This window comes from Rhagoletis pomonella, unplaced genomic scaffold (genome assembly GCF_013731165.1).
Source record: "Rhagoletis pomonella isolate Grant_MI unplaced genomic scaffold, Rhpom_1.0 Rhpom_scaffold_00007, whole genome shotgun sequence".
Taxonomy (NCBI): Eukaryota; Metazoa; Arthropoda; class Insecta; order Diptera; family Tephritidae; genus Rhagoletis; species Rhagoletis pomonella.
The window spans coordinates 11,611,799-11,635,990 of NW_023458561.1; the positions used below are offsets into that span (position 1 = coordinate 11,611,799).

Here is a 24,192-nt window from a genome sequence, read left to right on the forward strand (position 1 = left end):
AGCCTGGCTTGCCATGACTACTTCCTTGTTGCGACCTCTTCTTCACTGAGCTAGCGGAACCGTCACGCTTTTCCTGTATCGGTGAACCGCTTCCTTCTCCTGACGAAACCACTCCGTCTCCATCACTGCCAACCTCCGCCCAACTAACCGCTTCCGTTTCTGGTGGAATCTTCGACACTTCCTCTAAGACTAGCCGGCTGCTGCAGCACTGGCTATCGTAACCCACCCTAAGTGGCACTTTCCTGTGACGATCTGTCAGGATCATTCTCTGGAGGTCAATCTTCATGCCTTGGCCTAGTAAGAAATCCACGCCGATGATGATTTCATCCACAATATCTGCCACTATAAACTTAGTGTACGAGGCTACATCGTCGATTATTACCTCGCATGGTACTTCTCCTAACACTTGGATGCGTTCACCAGTTGCAGTCTGCAGCTTTGCTCCAGGTAGTGGCTTCACATAAAAAGTGGCCAAATCCGGTCGAATAATGGAATGTGTCGCCCCAGTATCCACTGTCAGTACTCTCTCCTGCCCATTCACACATCCACCAACAGTGAGGTTGTATGCTTTCCGGCCAATTTGTGAGACGGAGAATATGGACCCTTCAACATCTGGAGCCAGCACGCGTCTGAGCATACGAGACAGTTTCAGCAAATGTTGGCTTTGGATTCGCGTACGTCTCTCGTTTGGTATACACGTCCCGCATTCCGTTGATGAACCTCTGGATTTTCACTCTTTCGTGGTGCTCACCAGATGCATCTCCAATTGCCAAATGAGCCAACCTTTAAACCTCGGAGGCGAATTCCTGTAGAGTCTCGTTGGATTTCTGGCAGCGATTCTCCAGCTTCATCTGGTAGATCTGTCGCCTGTGCTCGCTACCATAGCGTCTTTCCACGGCCCCCATCAATGCCTCATAATTGTTCCTTTCACAGTCGGGAATAGTCTGCAAGATTTCCGCTGCAGGTCCTTTTAATGCCACGAACAGAGCAGCAGATTTATCCTCCATAATAAAACGATTTGATGTAGCTGTCTTCTCGAACTGGAGCTTAAAGACCTGGAAAGTAGTCGTGCCGTCAAAGGATGGAGTTTTTACCTTGGGAGCGTTCGTCGAAGCGGCTGGACGATTCAACTGCAAGTCTCGGAGTCGACCTTCTAACTCGCCCATCTTAGCCTCGACTTTGTCCTGTCTGTCTTAGATTTTTTCCTGTATTTGTACAATCTTTGCATCCAGTGCTTCCAGTTGGGATGGCATCTGTTCTGATACCGCTGCTGATATACGTGTCTCCAGCGCTTGTATCTGCGATGAAACATCTGACGACTGTGTTTGCATCTGAGATGACAGCTGTGATGACATTTCTGACATGCGTGTATCCTGTCTGGCATCATCTGTGACATGGCAGCCAATAACTGTTGATGACGAAGGAGCCTTTTTCCGTTCTTCACCCTTCCCGGATGTCTGTTGCATATCCTTCGACGAACATGCAGCCTCATCCTTCTGTTCGTCCTTTGCGGATGTATCGTCGGGTTTACCTTGGAAGTCGTATTTGTCCACGTCGATGCCTTCAGCTTCCATAGCCTCTCGCAACCGGGATAACAATTCCACTTTTCTTCCGGAGGTGGCCAAATTACGCTTTTCCAACCCCTGTTTCAGCTCCTCAATTTTTAAGTCCTGAATTTTCGCCATATTTAGTAGGATTTGTTTAACAATCCCACTTCTGACACCAATTGTTACGATTATCCTCGAAGCTTTGAGGGATTTCCCAAATATACTCGGGCTCGTATCGCTGGATTGTGAAATAAATGCTAACGATGAACAAATTATAGTACAATTAACTTTATTGTACAACAAACAATTTACAATACTTGCTAATACAGTAAAAACACTTTACAATACTTGTTAAAGCAATAACAACGCTTTACTACTTGTTAACACAATTAAACTTATAGCTTGTTTATTCGCAACTCACTTTTCTGCTCACTTTACTTGTAGCTTGCTGACTTGTAACTCGTAACTAACTCAACTCCGCTGTTGCGGCGCCCTTATATACCTGCGCTGGCACTTATGGCAACTCTAGAACATTCTGAAGTGTTCATCCAACTTGACGTTTCTCTTTGTGGAACATTCTACATCATTCCTCGAATATTCTGCCTATTTCTCTTTGTTCGCTTTGTGTTGCCGCAGTATTCGCCACAGTAGCATTCACTACGCTACAATATTTGCAGCCACAACCTACCACAAATCTATCCTAAGTTGTAAATATGTATGAATATATGATATGCTTACCCACATACACCAGGCATGTACATACGATGCATGATTCAATAATAAAAGGTTTGCTCAAAAACAGTTTTCTCGCTCCCTCTTGACAAAATCGGCTCCCTTAGCAAGGCACTGTGTGTGCGTTCGTGTGTGTGTGCAAAGCTTTTGTAAAGGAGCTAAGGGAGTGTCAAAACTCTAATATCACTAATGAGCAAACCTTCAATTATTGAATCATGCATACGATGTACATACATATGGGTAGAATATTCACAGCGCACATACACACACACACCAGCATGCGCTAAAAATAGAATACGCAAAAGCAAAGCACAAGCAGGCATGCGCTAAAAACAGAGTACGCAAAAGCAAAGCACAAGCAGGCACGCGCCCGAACATACGTGGGAAGTTCGTTGGGCACTTGCGCAAAAACTTTTAAAACTTTTTCAGCTCGTCTTACTTCGCAACCGACTTGTGCGACGACGGGTATAGGGTTCTCTACAAGTGATCATCCGCTATCAAAGCTCAAACAGTCAACGACGTAACGTAGACGTAGGTTGACGCAGACACGATCTACCTTATGGGATTCGCGTGTTAACGAAAACTCACAACCGCATGGCGGTGACGTTGCCGTTGCTTCTTTCTCTCTCCATCAACAGTAAATTTGATATGCTGCTACGTACGTCAACCTACGTTTACGCTACGTCGTTGACTAACTGCGCTTTCAGTCTCCGTAGGTAAGGGAGCGCGTACGTCGCCTTTTGGCAGATGAGCGCAATCCTATCGCTTACGCAGAACGCCACATGGCCGAGGGGACTGTAGGAGGGGTCGTCACAGAGTGTAGATGCATCGTCACACTTTGTAGACGTTGTCGTTGCTATTTTCAACGATGTACTCCCCTCGTACAGGTCCCAAGGCCGTCGTGGAAGATCGCACTCACACGTGCCGCCAACCATTCCGCACCTACATCGTTAGTGTGCAACTACGAGGGGCGACACAGGTGTGTGCTTAGGGTCCACTAATCAGTATCCGTAGGCCGCTACAAATCACCGTCATTGGAGGCCACCGCCGTTGCCGCCCTAGGCCGAAGCCATCATCACGCCCCTCCCGTCAGCCGATTGCAGTAATCACCGCGATACAGGAGCGCTGCTTCCTCCGTCTCCGCAAGTTAGGGCCGCTACCGCCTCCTTCGGTATTGGGACCGCCTCATCGTGACCGCCCCTGGAGCCAAAGATAGTTACCCGTCATCGCTATTGAGGCCGTTGCACAGTGGTTCGGATAGCAGATCTAGCTGGACGAAAGTCAAAATTTTTTTGTTTTTAAAATACTTAATGGTACTTGGAATACATTCAAATACTGACAATACATTCAAATAGAAATTGCATTTATTAAAGCATTAACATATGAAAACAAACAAAAAAGGTAAGTCAACGCGGCCTATTTGCGAACTATATTTTAAAAGCTAAAATTTAACTTAAAAGATTGCTAATTGCACTCACAGATAATTGCAAATTGACTTTATAAACAAAAAAATACACTTATTCCGCTATAGATTCAGAGGCCATAACGCAATTTATGTCCAGATTGGTATAAGCAAATTTATTCTGAAAAATCGTCGTTTATATTAATTAAAAAAATAAATTAAAGAGTAGGAAAAGTAAAGGCCGCCGAAGGCCGTTATAAAACCACTTGCATATTATTCTTTACACCTTCGCAAATGCAGAGGGTAAGTTCGATAACCAAGTCTAACCAATTGGCTTAGATATTTACATTTTAGCGACGGTATGTCAAATCTCAAAATTCAAAAGTAATTATTAACAGGAATGTATCTGAATATAAATATAAGATCAGTGGCGGATCCACGGCTTGGTAGGGGTTGTGTGTTAAAACAGAAAAATACTTGGGGTTATAAAAACTTTGGTTATGTAAGAGTTAAAAAAAAAAAATAGCAACCCGTGAACTTTCTGCTTTCTGAAATTAAAAAGTTATACAACAGGCACGCAAATCTTTAAGCGCTGTTATAAAATTTTTTCTGAAATTTATTTGTGTTTCTTGCTGTGATCATAAATTTTAGTCATGGTAAATAAAATCTTAAGAAGTGAATTGTTTGACATTTGGAGAAGTGTTGCTGAAACTTCTAAAAGAAAACAAGGTGTCGGTGATTATGTGATTAGTAAGTTAAAGGAAATATCTGATGAAAATGCTCGTTCCGAAGTAAATTAAGTAAATGACTTTAGATTCGTAATCAGCAACCCAGAAAACCCCCAGATACCCAGTTACATAGAAATCTTCCGATTTTTTTAAATTTTCGTCCGCCATATTGGATCCGCCATTTTGAATTTTTTGTAAATGACTTTAGATATGTAATCAGCGACCCAGAAAACCCCCAGATACCCAGTTTCATAGAAATCTACCGATTTTTTTTTATTTTCGTCCACCATATTGGATCCGCCATTTTGAATTTTTGATAAGTGACTTCATATTCGTAATCAGCGACCCAAAAATCCCCTAGGTAAGAAGTGGTGTAAAGATCCATCAACGGGTATTTGTGTCAATAGTTTCGTCCAGCTAGATTTGCGATCCGAACCACTGTGCGTTGCTGCCACTCGTCGCAGGCCAGGACCGCTGTCACCGTCGCCGTAGAGTACCACCGTCGCTCTGATTTCCGCTACGCTCACCGTCGTCACCAGGTATCACCGTCGTTCGAATTGCCGTTGCGCTCACCGTCGTCACCGAGTATCACCGTCGTTCGCATTGCCGTTGCGCTCACCGTCGTCACCGAGTGCTGCCACCCTCACCGTTACCGATCCATAGCCGTTGTTATTCTCACCGTTACCGACGCATAGCCGCTGTTACTCTCCCTCTCTCTCACTTCTTGGACGAAAGGTTGCCGGCGCTCTGGCCATATCTCGCCTCGTGTGTGTATGTGTGTTCTCCGTATTACACTAACTATTGTGTTTTATTTGGTGGGGTTAGTGGGACCTCCATTGTACCCTAGGTCGGCTGAGCGTACCTCAGCCTTCGACAAAACCCACCTCATAAATGGTGCCCGAGCATGGACCCAGCTCTGCAGGCGCATGTGCAAAAACTTCAACAAGCACCAACACTGCGGAAGCGGATTCACCGAACACACCACAACCAACAACTGACACACGGATGAGCGAAAACAACACCACGACGCTGAACGTCGACTCGCTGGGCTGGATATATCTTCTCAAGAAAGAGAGGTTAGTTGAAGAGTGCAGACAACACCAGTTACTAGTGGAAGGAAGTACTGTCGCTAAGCTACGCAGCGCTCTGAGCAACTTTGTCAGAGCAAAGAGAACCAGGAAGTCGACCGAAAATCTCCTCAGCGAGCTGGAAATAGAGAGCGCAGCCGAGGAGGCCAGCATAGCAAAATCGCTACCCGAATCACACCCAGCCATCAAACTGGGGGAATCCTTTCTACACCCTGGAGGAGCGAAAACGGCAGTCCACAAACGGGACAGCATGAGCAACGCCGAAGTGATGAGCACCGTCCGTCGGTGGGACGTACACTACTCCGGCGGCGACACCCTGCACGACTTTCTGGACAGGATTGAGGGAGCAACTCCTCCCAACTCTCCCCGAAGTTCTACGTGGCAAAGCACTCCAGTGGTTTCGTATCCGGAGGCAGCAGATGACCACTTGGGCCAGATTCCGTACCGAGGCAGAAAGATTTTTCCTGCCTGAGCGGCCATCTGGAGCGCATTTACGACGGCCTGCGCGTCGAGTACCGACTCTTCTTGAAAAGGAATGAATTCCAGACCATCGAAGAGCTGATGGAGCTCACCGATGAGTACGAATTACTGAAGAACGAGGAATCCAGACAAAACCGACAGGCGGCGCACAGTTTGTCGACCGTGGGAAACCAGTACGACGGGTGGAACACCTGCTGGCGATGCAAGAAGCGCGGACATACACGCATCCACTGTATCAGCGCGCGGCGGCTATTCTGTTCGCGATGCGGACAGGATGGGATCTTCTCCAGGGATTGCCGGTGTCGCAATCCACATCAGCAGCTCCGACGGCTACATTTTCACGCACCGCCGCAGTTACATCAAGGCAACCTGAGAGGCGACACATCGACGGCCGCTTCGACGCCGACATCACCATCGAAGGCCTGAAGTTACGGGCGCTGGTGGACACAGGAGCCACGCTGACGTACGTCGAGGAGAGCACGCGCGCGCATTTGGTACCGCGCAACATCCAGCCCCTGCCCAATCAGCAGGACGTACAACTCGCGGATCAAACTTGCGTCGCAAGCACGCACGCCTATCCCGTCAGGATTGAATACAGCAGTGATTTCCAACCTGGCGGAGCGGATAATATTAGGAATGGACTTCCTAGCAAAACGAGGAATTGTCATCACATTGCGCTATACCACCAAAGGTAGGGGCGACACCCGCTCTGTGCGGCCTAGCGGAGAAAGCGCACCTCAACGAGAAGCAGAACCAGGAGCTAGGAGATTTCCTGGAGCACCGCAAGATCATATCCTTAAAACGCACTGGACCGAGCACAGCCGCAGAGCACATAATCACGCTCCGGCACAACCAGCCGCTGAAACAACGTTATTGCCCGCGCAACCCCGCTATGCAGCTGGCAATAAATAACGAAGTAGATGAATTATTCGCCGATGGAAGGATTTGGCTATCAAAGAGCGCCTACAGCGCAAGCAGAATGGCAACACGAAAACGCAGCAAGGCCGCCAGAAAAACCGTGGCCAATATCCCCATGGCGACCGCCCCTTGATGCTACACCATGGCCTCGCAACAAACCACTTATACTAAGCATTAAAATATGGTCCGCCAATAGTACAACCCGATGCGAATGCCCAGCACCAATTACTCGCCATGACGTGCAACCCCGCTGTCGCTAACACCACAACCGTTGACACCCACAACTTCAGCGGGGAGCTGCAACCAACGGCCGACGCAACCCAAGATACCGCATACGAAAGCACAGATACGCGACTCATAGCCAGCCACGAATGCCCACCAGTTGCGGCGACAATAGCCAACAGCGAGGGCGTATTCCAAGGCATCACCGTTAAGCATCCACAAGGAAACTCGCGACGTTGGTGCTTCCTCTGGAAAAGGCAACGCGCCCGCGCGACCAGAAAAGGCCCGGACCATACTTTAGTCCAATTCCAGAGTCAAAGGAAGCTGTTCAAGTTTGAGAAGTAGAGGCCACCCCCCGGTGTAACGGAGCGAACGAAGTTTTCACCTACCTCGTCATGGCCTTAGGACGGCAACCACCACGTGATACTCAACCATAGTACAATTACATATACATCCATATTTCTCTTGTTATTATACTACTATATTATTGTAAAAAAAAATCTTTTGTTATTATACTGTTATATTATTGTCAAAAAACAAACCCCCTAAGCTTAAGGGAAATTTGCAATGTACTATTCAAGAGAATCCCTTAGACGTAAGGCGAAATATAAATAACAAATAATACCTTAATAAAGCGAACCGCGAACACACACTGGCCGAGCCACCGTTCCGTACGATGGTAAAATTTTCCTAGGCTTTGCCTAAGGTAGTGCAGGCCTCCAGGCCAAAACTCCAGAATACTACGACCTTTCGTCCGCCGTAACGTAGCATTCACTACGCTACAATATTTGCAGCCACAACCTACCACAAATCTATCCTACGTTGTAAATATGTATGAACATACGATATGCTTACCCACATACATCAGGCATGTACATACGATGTACATACATTTGGGTAGAATATTCACAGCGCACATACACACACACACCAGCATGCGCTAAAAATAGAATACGCAAAAGCAAAGCACAAGCAGGCATGCGCTAAAAACAGAATACGCAAAAGCAAAGCACAAGCAGGCATGCGCCCAAACACACGTGGGAAGTTCGTTGGGCACTTGCGCATAAACTTTTAAAACTTTTTCAGATCGTCTTACTTCGCAACCGACTTGGGGGTATAAGGTTCTCTACAAGTGCCCATCCGCTATCAGTCTCCGTAGGTACGGGAGCGCGTACGTCGCCTTTTGGCAGATGAGCGCAATCCTATCGCTTACGCAGAACGCCACATGGCCGGGGGGACTGTAGGAGGGGTCGTCACAGAGTGTATATGCATCGTCACGCTTTGTAGACATTGTCGTTGCTATTTGCAACGATGTACTCCCCTCGTAGAGGTCCCAAGCAGTGTTGCCAGGGCTTCGGCATGAGAAAACGTCCCTCTTGGTATGAAAAACGTCATTTCCTACCCAAAAACGTCTTTTTCAAATGTATGCACACAGAATTGTTCTTATTAAACTTATTGTACACAAGTATATATGTAAGGTATATTAAAATCTCATTTCGTCAGATCACATTTAAAATTCATTGTAAACTGGTTTGAGATCGTTAATATAAAAAAACTGTATACATATGTACACTTGTGATCACCTGATTAAGTCATCAATATTTTGATCGATTGTGGCTGTTTTTCTTTTGTTTATTTAATGTTTATTATTTTTCCATAAAAGCCTAGCTCATTATATAACAAACAAAATATAAGTCCACATTTCAAACTTTGTGCAAAAATTATAAAAAGTCTGCAAAGTTTCAGCTAGATTTTCAACTTTTTATTCAGATTTTTAAGAATTTTTTTGAGTATGCAGTTTGATAGCCCATTACTTTCCAGGGTAATAATGTCCAAGTTTTAAATTGCTAAAGAATCGCGTTGATTTTTAATATCTTTTTTCTCTTGTAGACATTTGGTTAGGTGGTCGGTTGTTGAAAATGTTAAATTCCGTTCTGCTAAGAAGGAACATAGCAATATTTCAGCCTTTTTTGCGTTCATTGCATTTTCAATGAAGTTTTAAATGCGTATTACAATTCGAATAAAGTTACATCACAATTTTATAATTGGAATAATTTAGATAAATTCTCAAATAATAAGTAAATTTGTGCATAACATTTAGATATCTACTATTTGTATGTTTCACAGTATGCTTTCGATAAACATCGACTTCACATCACTGCGGTTGTTCAGGCTATTTCACACAATTAACAAGAAAATGATACCTTATTCTTTTGCATAATCATGCAATGAAAATAAAAATTACATAAACGGATGATCAAGCTTGACATTATTTAATAAAAATGTAATTTTTCCAAAATATCGTAAAGAAAAATCGATACATTTTCACACTCGTTTTGCTATATCTTAAACTAAGTCGAAACTACTTAGTAGAAGTCTGAAATGCGACTATGAATAGAGGTAAATTTTAAGTTGGTACTTAAATTTAAGTTGCAACTTTGTTAGTTTCCACTTAGGACCTGTGCCAAATGATTGAAAAGAGAAAATTTTGACGGATCAAAGTAAAAATCTGACATTTCTCGTGGTGAATAAGAACGTCAGAATTTTACCTAGCTCATGGGGCTAGGTAAAATTTTGACAGCTTATAACCATGTATACACATAATATTGCTTGGCGGTAATAAGGAGTGAACATGAAAATGAAAGCTGAAACAGCATAAAAAAAGCGTACGTTACTTGCAAATTATAAAATAAATATAAATTTTAAGAATTTCAGCAACACACAAAAATAAAGCTTTCGCTCGAGCGTTTGTTTGGTTTTTCAACTGTCAAAATTTAACTCTGCATTTGGCACAGCAAAATTCAATTTATTTGTACACCATAGCAAATTTTTCCACCCCGTCTCACCACGGAGAAAAAAGTTACCGATTGGCACAGGCCCTTAGTTGCTGGAGTATGAATACGCGCCTATATCTTCAAACATCGATAGTATGTTTGTAAAACACAAACCATCGATATATTGATAGTATCGTCGATATTTTTCCATCTCTATGACATATCTATTGCGAAAAGTTTTGGTTCTTTACGTTTATTAAAGTACTTTGAATAAAGTATCCCTAAAATTACATTTATATTATGGATTTACCAGAATCAAGTGCGCAAAGCGATGGCGCCACCGACTTAAACAAGAAGCGTAAAAATCCATTCAGTACACAGCTCCGAAAAGAAGATAAAGAGCGCAGGCTAAAGAAGAAGGCTCGAATCATTGCCAGGAATATAAGCTATAAAGCTAAAGAAGACGTACTGCGAAAGCATTTTAGTCAATGGGGTAATGTTGAAGAGCTAAACCTTCTGAAGCGCCCAGACGGCAAATTAGTTGGATGTGCATTTGTACAATACAGCGCGGTTAATCAAGCATCCAAGGCAATTCTAAAAGGCAATAAACTGGACTTCCTAGGTCGGCCCTTGAACATTGATTGGGCCTTGGGCAAAGATGAGTACACAAACAAAAAGAATATAGCAAAAAAAGAGGAACCCGATGAGAAAAAACCCAAACTGGAAAATAAAACAGATGGGCACAAATTTAATGAAATGTTTAAAGAGGTAACAATTACATTTTTCATATATGTAGTTTTTATTTAAGAATATATGTATTGTCAGGAAGAAGATAAATCGGATGAAGAAGATGACAAAAGCGACAGAAAAACGGATGATGAGGGCAAAAGTGCAATGGAGGATGAACTTTTTACGGATTCTGATGAAGACGAAAAGGGGTCAACATCTAAATTAAAAATCGGAAAAATTAACAAAGAAAAGCTTATTTCAAACGACGTTCAAAACGGATGCACCATTTTCATTAAAAATGTCCCTTTCGATGCAGAAGATACCGACATACGTAAAGTCTTTCGAAAGTTTGGTCCAGTCCATTATGCTATTGTTAATCGTGAGCCGATTTCCGGTCACTCCAAAGGAACGGCTTTTGTCAAATTTAAAAATAAAGCGTCGGCTGAACTTTGCCTGCAATCTGGAGCCGAAATCTCCCTGATGGATCAGTTTCTCGAACCATATCCGGCTTTAAGCAAGGATGAAATCCGAAACCAAGAAAGAATAAAATCTAATAAAGAAGTGGCAAAAGATTCGCGGAATCTATATTTAGCCAGAGAAGGATTGATTATGGCGAATTCCAAATCTGCTGAAGGGGTATCTGCATCTGACATGGCCAAGCGACACAAACTGGAGCAAATAAAAACTCAAGTACTGAAAAATCTTAATAGGTATTAATATTTTAAAGCTCTCGTTATCCTTTAAATTACATGCATTTTCCTCAATTTTAGATTTGTTTCACGAAACCGTTTATCCATTCATAATTTACCTCTTAATTTCGATAATGAAAAACTGAAGCGAATGGTTATTACTTATGCGGGATTTAGACCACACGAGTGCAGAGTTATGCGGGAAAACAAAATTACACCAGAGCATCCTAAAGGAAAATCAAAAGGCTTTGGATTTATGTCATTTAGCACACATCAAGAAGCACTGTCGGCATTGCGAAAACTAAACAATAACCCATCAATTTTCGGAACGCAACATGTAAGTTTCCATAGTGGATTTTATTGATCGCTAAAATATTAATAAGGTATGTATTGACTACCGTTTGATTGTTTAGCGCCCTATTGTCGCATTTAGTATTGAGGATCGTGCTGTGGAAAAAATCAAGGAGAAGAGGAAACAGAAATCAAAAATAAACAACCCCACATTCCTAGAAAAAATGGAAAAAATTAAAGAAAATAGAAAACTAAAAAAACAGGAAAAGCTATCTGAAAATACTAGGTTCCCTCAAAGTGACAATAAGGAAAAATTAAAGAAGCACATAAAAAAACTAGAAGAATCACGTTCTGTAAAAGCCAATGCTCAAAATAAACCGCAGTCCGTAGAAGAACTTGATAATTTTGTTGGTACAGCGGCCAAACCCGGTTCAAACATACGAATGCGATCAAACAAGAAAATTGCTGAGCAATCGCAGGAGCATAAGAAAAATGTTAAGGCAAAGAAACGTAAGGAAAAGGCTAAAAAGATTCGACAAATACATTTGGCTGAGCGCAAATCGATAGATAGACCGAAACAAGGAAAAAGAGAAGAACGCGATGATTTGGAACATCTGGTAAAGAAATATAAACTAATGATAGATAGTAGAGCTAATGTGGGTAGTACCGGAGAATCCCATGAGAAAGAATCTCAACTACCAAAACGAACCAAATGGTACACAGAATAATACATTTTTCCGACTAAATTTAGCTATTTTGTACATATGTATGTATTGTAGTAAGTAAATTTGAGTATTTCCTTTTTGGTTGTTGTTGTTTCCGACAGGGTGAGTGTATGATGTATTTTGGAACGACAAGGGATGACGGAAATTCGTTCCCAAATACATCATAAATTTGAATACTTAATAAAAAAAGATTTTCAATGTTACATTTATACAATACTTTCTCAACCTTGAAAACAATGAAGAACTTAACGTTAGAAATTTACAAAGCAGCTGTCTTAATTCTTGAATAAACTGAAATCACCTAGTTACTGAGGGTCAGCTAACATTGGGATTGTTATTTAATGAGCCAAACAGGTAGGCAGAATGACGACAACTGGCCTTTAAAAGCCACCGTTCGCGGTTACTCAGTGGCATTCTTTCAGGTAGAATAAAGAGAAAAAGATCTTTCAGTTGAGCTCCGAATTCATAAAAATAATTTTTTAGCGTTACATTAAAAATGGCACCAAGAGAACACTTCGAGTTCGTTATTTTACGCATGACATTTGTTAATTATATGTAAGTAGACATTAAAAAAATGAGCGCCAAAAATATTGATATTTTTTTAAATACATATAGTGATCCGCTTTATCCGCGCATCAGTTTGACAAGAAAAAAGCATTCACCCGGCGCATCTCTAACACAAGTGCGAGAATGGGTAAGGAATCTTGTATTCTCTAACATTACCAGACTAATTTATTAATGTTCATTCGTTCAAAGTTCGATCGGGTAATGTCGCGGGAGAAGATGAAATTACCTCCCAATGCGAATGTTCGGTATTCAGAGTGGCGAGTAATTTCTGGCAATTCTAATCTGTTTGTGGTTGATGGCCATCGCTTTGACAAAATAATAATTCTCATGGGTGAGGAGTCAAACCACTGGATGTTCTACCAAAGTGTGCCTCTTCATCGTCGCATTGAAGGCAGCGCCCGGTTACCTCTTACTTACTGTGGTTGTTGCTTAAACAACCAGTACTTGAATATAATGGATGCGATAAAAAAATGTTTATTAAAGCCAAGAGTTCGTTAAATAAAAGTATACGTAAAAAAATTAAATTAAATTTTGATATGAAGTATTCTACCGATTGATTGAAGGGCAAAGAAATTATAGCAGCTTTGAGTCTCAAATAAGTAAAATATTAGCAATATATTAAATTATTTAAGCACTGTATTTTCTATGATTGCAATTCAAAATATAATAATTTCCAGTGAATGCTTATCCGAAAATCGGACGTAATTATAACCTTTTTTTTGTTTATTCCAGCCAGTGGAATCTAGCCCCATATTTGGCTGGTGGCCTGGGGTAATCATCGGGTAAACCAGGTGTAGCATCTGGATATTCCTTCTTTTGGGGTTTAGGTGGTGCTTCGCGCTCAGTTGAATGAATCTGTTGCAATTTATGCAAATTTATTTGATACAAATCTATAAAAAAAGTTTTGTATACATACCTTTGCACGAGTGAAATATCCATAATCGGGGCGATCAATACCCAAGTTATCAGAAACGCACTTATCAAACACACCTTGAGTATTTCGGCAACTATGAGCGTGAAACAGTTATTTGGTTTTTTTCCTGATCTATTTAAAAACTAAATAAAAAATACATTTCTTATACTCACTGTCCAAAAGCCATGTTGCCGCTACTTTTATCTAAGCAAGTTGCATATTGTAAAAACTCTTCATGGCAAGTTTTTTTCACCTTCCGGAAGAAATCCAAAGCACAGTTTGTTACAGCCTTTCCCTCACTTAAGCACGCTCTGGGATCATCCAGTTCTTGGCGGCATAGCATAAACTCCTATAAGAAAAATTTTATGAATTTTACATATTTGAATAAATAGTAGTTATTGATATGGTAAGCATTCCGGCAGTTGGATCAGCTGTTTAGACACAAATGTTGAGGTTAGACTTGGGAGAAAATTATATAACTAATTTCAATAGTAATGTTATATTTTCGATTTAACATAAAAGCAACGTGTAATGAGCATTCTATGAACTTACATTATTCTGATTTTCACACTGCTTTCCCAGATGAAATGCACCAGCTCGGAGTGCGGAGGTCGACAAGTTCAGCTCTTGTACGGTAAGTTCTTCATCCGTGGGTAAAGTGATATCATTAGTAATCACCATAACGCCAATTTAAGGGAGATATACAATTTTTGATAAAATTGTTTTTAATGATGTCTACACTGTCATAAATGGCAAACCCAAGTTTTTGTATTATCGCGTTCGAGCCCTCAAAACACTTGGCTGGTTGTATATGCTCTACATATGTTTTCCATCAATAATTCGATACATATGCTCGATAGCTACTATCCTTATGGGCTGTTTTTGCTTACGGGTAAATGTACATTTAGCGCATTTAGCTCTAAATGCTACTCTAAATGTACATTTATCCATACAAAATTCGTCATCTAAATGCAACTAAATGCAACTCAATCTTTGCATTTAGAATCTAAATGCTAAAAGCATCCCTGTGATCTTCCAAAATTTCCACGATTCGAACATGGTTTAATGAGAAAAAGTGGCAACATTGCTTTTTCGAGTATACAACCGCTAGCTGCGTTTCAGTGATCGCCGATCGAGATTTCATTTATTATTTTACATTATTTGGATAAAGAAAAGTTACGCAAATTCAACATCGATATGATGCTGATAGAAATCTGGATTAATTTGTGATCAACTCTGTTTGTTTTGTTTCCTAATTAGGTGTGGAAAATATAATTGGCAGCACCGACAAATGAATATATACACAAACAAATGTTCGGTTATGGTTAAAACAATTCAGGTTTTTGTATTGAATTTTCGGTTTAGAATTTATTTTTCCTTTTCAGTAGGGGTTTTTGCACATTATCTTTTCCGTGAGAATTTATCGTAATGGATACGGATCTGAATAAGCGACTGGAACACGGCTGTTTGTCAAAAGCATACGATTTCGAACTCGCGTAAATGTACATTTGCTAAATGCAATAGCATGAACGCTCTTCGAAAACATATGTTCGAAAGTGCTAAATGTTGCATTTTAAATGCAGCATTAACCCTTGTAATAATAGGTGTTGTAGTAGCACGGTGTAGCGAAACCAAAGAACGTAGATAACGAGTTGTCCCTTCTTGTTATCTACGTTCTTTGGCGAAACATTAGGGGTATTCTCTGAGTTTGCAAAGCCCTTGCACGGTGCACGGATTGCACGGTTTGCAAAGCTGTCCCATACGAAAACCGGTTTTAACCGTGCAATCCGTGCAATCTGTGCACCATGCAAGGGCTTTGCAAGACTCAGAGAATACCCCTATTCTATTATTTTTGGTATAGTAGCAAATAGTTGGTACTAATTGTACTGGAACCTGGAAATTTTTACATGAACGAACGACACAAGATCACTCAAGAACAATAGAGTGAAAAAAGTCAATTTTTTTGAGCGTAGAACCCGCCATCTTGTTTCGTTGAAAACAAGCGAAAAGTAAACAAAGAAAGTAAGCAAAGAAAACATCGAAAACCAAATTTGTCAAAATTACTGTCAGTCATTTTAAGCACACAATTTCGGTAAAATTAATTATTAAAACGCTATAGAATATGTTGTCATGTTGAAATAACTCTTCTTTAGTTCAATAAATGTACATTATAGTGGTGCTTGTGATGTAAACCAACACTCAGCTGACGAACCCGCTTTCGCAATCTTTTTTCTCAAAACCAATTACAAATGCAACGGCGCGTTCTTACCAGGGATGAAAAAGTAGGTACAATTGTACCTTTTTCCGACGTTTGCTGACCTTAAGGTATATTAGGTACAATCATTAGATTTTAGGTCATCTTTTGACCACATGAATTTTTTATTCTTATTTTCTTTTTATTTCATTTACTGTGATAATATATTTACTTGTCGGCATGGGTAAAAGTGGGGACAACTGGTCAAAAGGAAGAAATTCATATTATGTTGGTTGGTTGGTTGCAGTGCTTCCTAGTCGCTGCCCAGGACACAATTAGCGCATTATTGCGCTATTTTGATGCACTTCTCGCGGGGGATAAATATCTTGTCTATGCACTTCCTATGTTGCTAGGTCGAACCATCCAAGGTTTTCGACCTGTTATAGTCAGGCCATAGTTTTCTCGCTATCTTACAAGTCTGTATATCTGACCACCTGCGTCTAGCCAGTTCAAGGAAATGCGTAGTAATCTCTCTTTGGACTACTCCAAGAGGGCAACCCAGTGCCACTGCCTGGGATTCATCCAAACCGGCTGCTGCCTTCGCCAACTCATCCGCCTTCTCATTGCCTTCTATGTTCCTATGTCCGGGAACCCAGACAAGAGGGACGGTATTTGACTGAGACACTGAGCGCAATATTACTTTGCATTCCCCAACTAGCTTGGATTTGGTAACCGGTGACGCTATTGCCAATAGCGCCGCCTGGCTGTCAGAGTATATTGTTGCTTTCCTGCTGTGTCCAACTCTATTGCCTAGGATTTTGCAGGCTTCTAGGATCCCTAGGACTTCCGCTTGGAAGATGCTTGTATTATTTCCCAACCGTAGAGACAGAGCCACGCCGAGTTCCTTGGAGTAGACACCTGCTCCCACACCGCAATCCATCTTGGATCCATCGGTGTATATAGAGATCTTCTCTCGGTCGGCCACTCGGTCTCTTCTCCAGTCCCTTCTGGATGGGAATAGCACTTGCACGTTACAGCTGAAGTCCAAATTGCCTACCATATAATCTGTCGTCCTATTTAATTGCATTTGATTTATGATCAACCCATGTCCGACTCTCTGAGTCCGACCGCCGATTTCATAGCCACTTCTTTCAGGTGGAGATCAATAGGAATTAAATAGGATGGCGTTTAAAGCTTCTGCCGGGCAGGATCTTAGTGCGCCTGTTACTCCTGCGCTTGCTGCCCTTTGTATGCTTCTTAGCTTGCTGACATTATATTGTCTGCTTAGGCCGGGCCACCAAACCAAGGCGCCGTATGTTAGAATTGGTCTTATGATCGCGGTATACATCCACATCACAAGTTTAGGATCTAGCCCCCAGTTTCTACTGAAAATTCTCTTGCAAGTGTAGTATGCTATGTAGGCCTTCTGTCTACGGAATTCGACATTGGTTTTCCAGTTAAGTTTGTTATCCAGCACGACTCCAAGATACTTTGCGCTGGGGGACAATGAGAGCGCCTTGCCGTCTAGCGATGGTAGCTTGAATTGTGGTAGTTTGTGTCTGTTTGTAAATAGGATTAGTTCTGTCTTGGCTGGGTTCACATTTAGGCCGCTTCTCGTAGCCCAGGTGTGTAGCCTTCCCAGGGTTCCTTCAAGGATTTCGCTAACGGTAGAGAGGAATGGACCTGTGGCTGCTATTACAACATCATCCGCATACGCCACAACTTTGACTCCCCCTCTATTGAGTTCTAGCAATATACCGTTCAGGGCTATCACCCATAGCAGTGGTGAGAGCACTCTATCAAAGAGTCTATGATGGTGCCAACCTCAATGTTATTAAATGCGCCCTCGATGTCAAGAAATGCCGCCAGAGTATATTGTTTAAAGTGCAACGATCTTTCTATTAAGCTCACCACTTCATGTAAAGCAGATTCAGTGAATTGATGTCTTGTGTTCGAAAGTAAACGGGCATCTTTCTGAGCTTTCTTGCTTCTTTACTGCTAGGAGCCTAACCCTCTGCCCTACAAAATCCTCTGCAACCTTCTTTGCCACCTGGACGAAGGAGGTCATACTACCGCTGGGAATTGACGTCGATGATACACCAACTCCGACGGTGAATAACCCCAAAATACTCGGAGTAACCTTCGACAGTCTGCTCTCCTTTTCTGCGTACGCAACCGCTATTGTCAACAAAGCACAGAGCCGCAACAAGGTCCTCAAGTCGCAAGCCAGCAGTATTTGGTTCAAAGACAAAGAAACGTCGCTGGCAACATACAAGGCAATAGGCCGGTCGGTTTTAAATTACGCAGCACCAGTGTGGTCGCCGGGGACTAGTAGGATGCAGTGGATGAAGCTGCAGACGACACAAAACACTGCGCTTCGACAGCGACTGGATGCCTTCTGATGTCGCCAGAACACCACCTGCACGACGAGGCAAAAATGCTCCCTATAAAGGAGCATAACACAATGCTCTGCAAGCAGTTTCTAGTTGGGAGCCACAGACATGGCCACCCAAATAGACAACTGCTTGCAGAAGAGCCATCGCCCAGGCATGTCAGGAGGCATCTCTACGAACTAACGGACGAAGTCCAGAGGTTCATTAAACGACCTCTGGACCCGTCAGCATATCGACAGGCCCCGAACGGCACTCACAGGGAGTCAGTTTCAAGTGATGATCCAGACCTATGAATTCCGTTCTAGGCGCACAACAACCGGACATCGACGAGACGGAGCTTCATCTACCTCGGGAGACTAGAACCACAATAGCAAAACTTCGCTCTGGCTACTGCAGCAGGTTAAACTCATACCTGAACAGATTAGACGCAGATGTGCCAAATGAGTGTCCGGCATGCGGAGAAAAATCCCACGACTCGGAACATCTCTTCGTATGCCCGGAAAATCCGACAACACTAACGCCTTTGTCCATGTGGAACGAGCCCATTGCGGCTGCACGCTTCTTAGGGCTTCCGTTCACAGTATATACAGCAGATTTGTGAAAAATGCATTAAACTTTTTAATGCATAGCATTTTAATGTAAATGAAAAAGATGAATGCATTAATTTTTGATATTTAATGTAAATGAAAATTTCAATGCATTAATTCCGAAGAAATAATGCTAATGATTTTTTTGTATTAACATTAAAATGTTTAAATGAATGCTATTGCAATAATTTATTGCATTAAAAACCCATTAACTAATTTTATTTTGAAGTAAAAAATCTTTTCTGACGTTGAGGGTAGAATTTTAAGGTCAAAAAAGATAGTGACGGACGTTAAGGCTAGTTTTCACTATTTCAAGTTCAATGGCATTTGTCGTTAAATAGGTAAAATCACATTGTCAAATGGAACTAAAAAACGGGTTATTGATTGATTTAGATCAGAGTAGGTCTTCAGTCGTGTACATGCGCTGCTAAACTGGCTATCTGTCCATTTTTGGCTCATACTTAATATATGTAATCGGTATGCATCAACAATCAACATAAAAATCTACAAAAGCACTCAGCGTTGCATGCACATTGGCTTTCATTTTCATAAAACATCTAACAATGTGTAGAAGAATTTTTCTACAAATACACATAATATAATGAAGCTCGAAAAACTATTAGTTATTATTCCAAGTCCTTCCCAAAGAGGTTATTTATATTTTACTAGAAAAAAATTTAATGGTTGTTAATAATGCAAACGAGCAAAAGTATTAAACATTTTAGTGCATTAAAACTTTTTCATTAGCATTAGCTTGGATAATTTAATGAAAAAAAAATTTCATAAATTAATGCATTAATTTTTTACATTAACATTATTGGTTTAAATACCATTAATGCATTAAAAAATAAATGAATTTTTCACAACTCTGATATGGGTGTTTACAGCGGAAGGTCCACCACGACAAAAAAAAATAAAAGTTTTATATCTAACGTATTTACGGGCCGATTTGTCTGCTTTTTAAAATATATACTGGCTATGTAAGTAGAATCATGTTTGCATAAAATGGTCTTCCTAGGTGGTGCCAAGGTCGAGATATTTCGAAAAACCGTATTTATGGTCCGATTTGGTTCGAATTTGGCGTATGTGGTTGAAACATAATAAATCATAGATTTCTAATAAATTGACCCTGAATGAATTGGCGCTGAAGTCAAAATATAAAGTATATTCTACATAAAATACATGTTTTATTTGCGTTGAAAATTCATTTAAAAGCAATATTAACAAAAATATAACGATGGAAATTTATGTCACGTGACGCCACGTCACGTCACGTTTCACACTCGGGGTTGTAAAAGAGAATTGAAACAATTTGCATTAATTCAAAAAACTCTAAAAACAACTAAAATTGCTCCAAATCATATTAAAATAAGTTTCATGAAAATAGCCATCCACAATTCGCAGAGTTTTGCGATTTTGTAAGAAAAGAAAAAATCAACTTCCATTTTTTGTCACGTAACGACACTCTCTTTAAATGGTTATATTTCAGGACCAAGCAGTTCGATTGATTTCATTTTTCGGTTAAATATAGAGCTAATTATGTGCTATACAATGGCCCAAAAAAGTTAAAGAAAACGAATGGTTTTCCTTTTTTGTATCACATTGAAATCGTACGACCGTCACGTGCGCCACCATGGGAATGCCCATATACAGTAATAATCCTCTTTGAGGGTTGATAATGAGAAGGAGCATGAATTTTGCTGATTCAGAGTTGTGTACAAGATTCCTGTGGTATGAAAGGGAGCAACAACCGTACTATGGCAGAGTGGCACAGGCAATTTTGTAAACAAACACTTTTCTCATAATTTTAATAGACAATTGCTATTTATTTTCAAATATTCAGATATCCAGGTTGTAACCAGAGGCAGTTGCATGTGAGGCTTACTGAAATTTAGTCATCATGTTGGAGCAGCTCCTGAATTTATAAATAGCAGTTACTATTGTATGTGTATATGATTCATATTTGTGACATTTTATACTTTAATGTTATGTATTCTTGAGGAGCTCCGGGTAATGGTCGCTTAAACTTGGGTGGCATTGGATTCTCTATAACAATACAAACCTTGTTTTTTTTTTTTTTTAATAAAGACTTAAATATATTCGGAAATTTAGAATTTTACTTGATAAATTCACAAAATACACGTTTTTCGTTAAAATATAATCTTACAATGGATATTTGTTTAATCTTAAGCTTACATTAAAAAAACTGCATTCAGTGCTATAATTACGATTTAAAATTTCCAGTTTATAGAAACACAAGCCCTAATTATGTACTTAACTATTGATATTATTCTTAATTAATCATTAATATTATGGTTTTTGTTCATAAATATCACATTATTACATATATTTTATTCTCGAAAAAATTTTTTCGAAATTCCCCACAGTAAGTGTTGCCGTGAGCGCAAAACGAAAACGCTGCACACAACCCAAAAGTACTCCTCGGGGACCAATTGGTGAATAACTGCGAAAAGTTTTATTAGTCCCCTTTCAGACACGTCAAGTCTTGAAAGCAAATTTTTTCGCATTCTCTTTTGTGTTTTCTCTTTGCCTCCACACGCGTCATAATTTGATTTGCAAATATTTTCTAGTAAGTCCCACGCTGAAAATTGAATATGAGTTTGGCGAAATTGTATTTGGGCAATTCACAAGGTGTCGTATTTGTCGTGTTTGTCGTGAAGTCATGATATTTCATGACAGTTGTAAAAATGTTGTTATTGTTTTGTGAAGAAAAATAACACATGACGATACAACTCTGCAACCTATGTTTATTCGGTGTTATGTGAGGTTAAGTGCTGAGATATAATAAATAATCGTAACAGGTGTTCAGAACCGTCGTGTTTTAACACAACTTTTGTTAGGAAAATATAACTTCACAACACCTTGTGAATTGCCCAATTATTTGTATTTCTTAGACAATGGCATATAAGTGGACCAGGGAAAGTATTGAGAAAATTTATATATTTGTACCGGGAGCATGAATGTCTTTACTCCGTGAGCTCCAAGGACTATTTAGACCGCCAGAAAAAAGCAATGGCGCTCCATGATATTCTAGCGAAGATGCAAGAGATTGATGGGTGCATAACGGTAGACGACCTTAAGAAAAAATGGAAAAGTTTGCGAACGCAATATTTGCAAGAATGTCGGTCGGTGAAGAATTCCACAAAAAGTGGCGCTGGTGTTGATGATGTCCACTGTCCGAAGCTTTGGTGCTTTGATCAACTAAAATTTTTACACAATCATGTGTAATTCCGTCAAAGTGTTACTAATGTAAGTATATTTTATGCGATATAAACATGCTTATGACATTTATTTCAATGTATGCATATTTGTTGTATATGTTTCAGGTCGAAGAAGGTTCTGATGACGCTTCCTGTCCCTTAAGCACAGAAAAGGTTCCAAAAAAGCCGAAAATAACCACAGTGCAGTTTGCGGCTGAAATTAAAAACATGAAGAACATGATAGCTGACAGAAAAGCAAATAAAAATAAATTTGAGTGGTTGGGTCGGCAAGTGACTGAGCAGATGGAAGAGGTGGATGAGGAGTATAAGCCGCAAGCAGTTATGGAGGTTCAAGGTGTTATTAATAAATACTGGCAGAAAACCATAATAAAAAGAACTGCGTCATCATATTCCACTGCATCATCACCGTCTCCGATTCCTTCACGGGATATTTTAGAGGAATCAATGCGGGGTATTTTCTGTAGAGAGAGAATAAAGAACACGACGGTTTGAGGTTTATGAGTGGACTGACTGTTTAATGTATCAAGAATATGCTTATAAGTATTACAATTATGCGAAGCTGGTAAATAAAGTATAATAAGCTTATGAGTGCATTTTATATGCACATATACAAATACAAATACATATTTAAATACATAAGTATTTTCAACACCCTCACTTATTGTTTACAAAATTATTATTCATATTTAAAATAAAAATTTTTTTTACAATATTTTTGATGTTTTTTTTAATGTAATTTGAAGTTAATTTTATACTACAGTTTTTTTTTTTTGGGTTTTAGCAAGATTTTGTTTTACAGTGTATTATACTTTTTGAGTTTGATACTGTCTTTTAACTTTACGATAATGTAATCGATATAAAAAGTATAGAAATTCTATTATTTTTAGAATGCAAATAATCCCTAACATAATCAAGATTTCTTGGTTGTGTATTGGAACAGGTTCACTAATATTGATATTGTTCTGTACTTCTCCATTGTTGTTGGATTTCTGCTGCTCCGATGAAAACCAGCCTCCCATGTTGTATAATATTGGATAACTGTGAGTAAAACAATAATTATTATAAATGTTAATTATTGTCTTATTTTATTATGAGCTTAAGCCCATTTGTTCAGCGCAAAATTTTGTTTTTTCTCTGCTGACTGCTTTTGTTAACGAATCAGCTGCCATTTGTTGAGTGCCAAGAAACTCCAATTTGATTGAACCTTCATCGATTTTTTCACGTATATGGTGATATCTGATATCAATGTGTTTCGTCCTTGGTCTGTATGCTTCGCTCGAGCCTAATTTGATAGTACTTTGGTTGTCACAAAAAACTTTAGTAGTTTCAACCAAGTTTTTATCAACTTCTTTGGCTAACATTTTCATCCATATTATTTCTCGTACTGTTGAAGACAATGCGATGTATTCTGCTTCTGTGCTTGATAAAGCAACTATTGGTTGCCGTTTGCTGCACCAACTTATAGCAGCATTGGACATTTTTAATACATAGCCGGAACACGATCTTCTGCCGTCGATTTCTGCTGCCCAATCAGCGTCACTAAATGCTGCCAAGTTGACATCATCAGTTTTTCGATAGCTTAGTTTGAAATCAATTGTGCCTTTTAAATATCGAAATATTCTTTTCACAGCTTGCCAATGCTCATTTGAGTGTTTTAAGTTAAACCGGCTTACATTATTTACTGCAAATGCTATATCCGGTCTAGTTCCTTGTGTTAAATATAAAAGGCTGCCCACAGCTTCTTGGTATGGTATTTTCCCCGTCAGATCATTTTTCTCAGTGATGCATTTTTCAGTCAATTTTTGACTTACTTCACATGGTGTGCCCACTGGCTTACAATCCTGCATACCAAAACGTTCAAGAATTTCATTTATATATGACGATTGATCTAGTGTAATTTCGTCGCAATTTTTGCTCTGCGTGATACGTATTCCAAGACAACTTTGAGCAGATCCCAAATCTTTCATTTTG

The 24,192-nt window shown here is 40.1% G+C and overlaps 3 protein-coding genes and 1 long non-coding RNA gene across 4 annotated transcripts; 3 read left to right on the plus strand and 1 right to left on the minus strand.

The window, feature by feature from the left end:
• The first annotated feature begins 10,096 nt into the window (after positions 1-10,096).
• Positions 10,097-12,647, plus strand: LOC118742320 (RNA-binding protein 28). The gene is made up of 4 exons (XM_036474310.1): positions 10,097-10,659; positions 10,717-11,330; positions 11,391-11,646; positions 11,723-12,647. Exons 1-4 carry the CDS (start codon positions 10,192-10,194, stop codon positions 12,326-12,328), a joined length of 1,944 nt encoding a protein of 647 aa, XP_036330203.1. The 5' UTR covers positions 10,097-10,191; the 3' UTR covers positions 12,329-12,647.
• An 11-nt stretch (positions 12,648-12,658) lies between these two features.
• Positions 12,659-13,591, plus strand: LOC118742323. The gene is made up of 4 exons (XM_036474312.1): positions 12,659-12,747; positions 12,809-12,880; positions 12,941-13,019; positions 13,082-13,591. Exons 2-4 carry the CDS (start codon positions 12,822-12,824, stop codon positions 13,388-13,390), a joined length of 447 nt encoding a protein of 148 aa, XP_036330205.1. The 5' UTR covers positions 12,659-12,747; positions 12,809-12,821; the 3' UTR covers positions 13,391-13,591.
• Positions 13,507-14,671, minus strand: LOC118742321 (NADH dehydrogenase [ubiquinone] 1 alpha subcomplex subunit 8). The gene is made up of 4 exons (XM_036474311.1): positions 14,358-14,671; positions 13,979-14,154; positions 13,809-13,899; positions 13,507-13,747 (listed from the first exon to the last, which is right to left on the minus strand). Exons 1-4 carry the CDS (start codon positions 14,484-14,486, stop codon positions 13,616-13,618), a joined length of 528 nt encoding a protein of 175 aa, XP_036330204.1. The 5' UTR covers positions 14,487-14,671; the 3' UTR covers positions 13,507-13,615.
• A 7,147-nt stretch (positions 14,672-21,818) lies between these two features.
• On the plus strand, positions 21,819-22,872 carry LOC118742324. Its single transcript, XR_004993361.1, has 2 exons — positions 21,819-22,249; positions 22,327-22,872. It is a non-coding gene; the product is annotated as an uncharacterized LOC118742324 (long non-coding RNA).
• Positions 22,873-24,192: the final 1,320 nt, after the last annotated feature.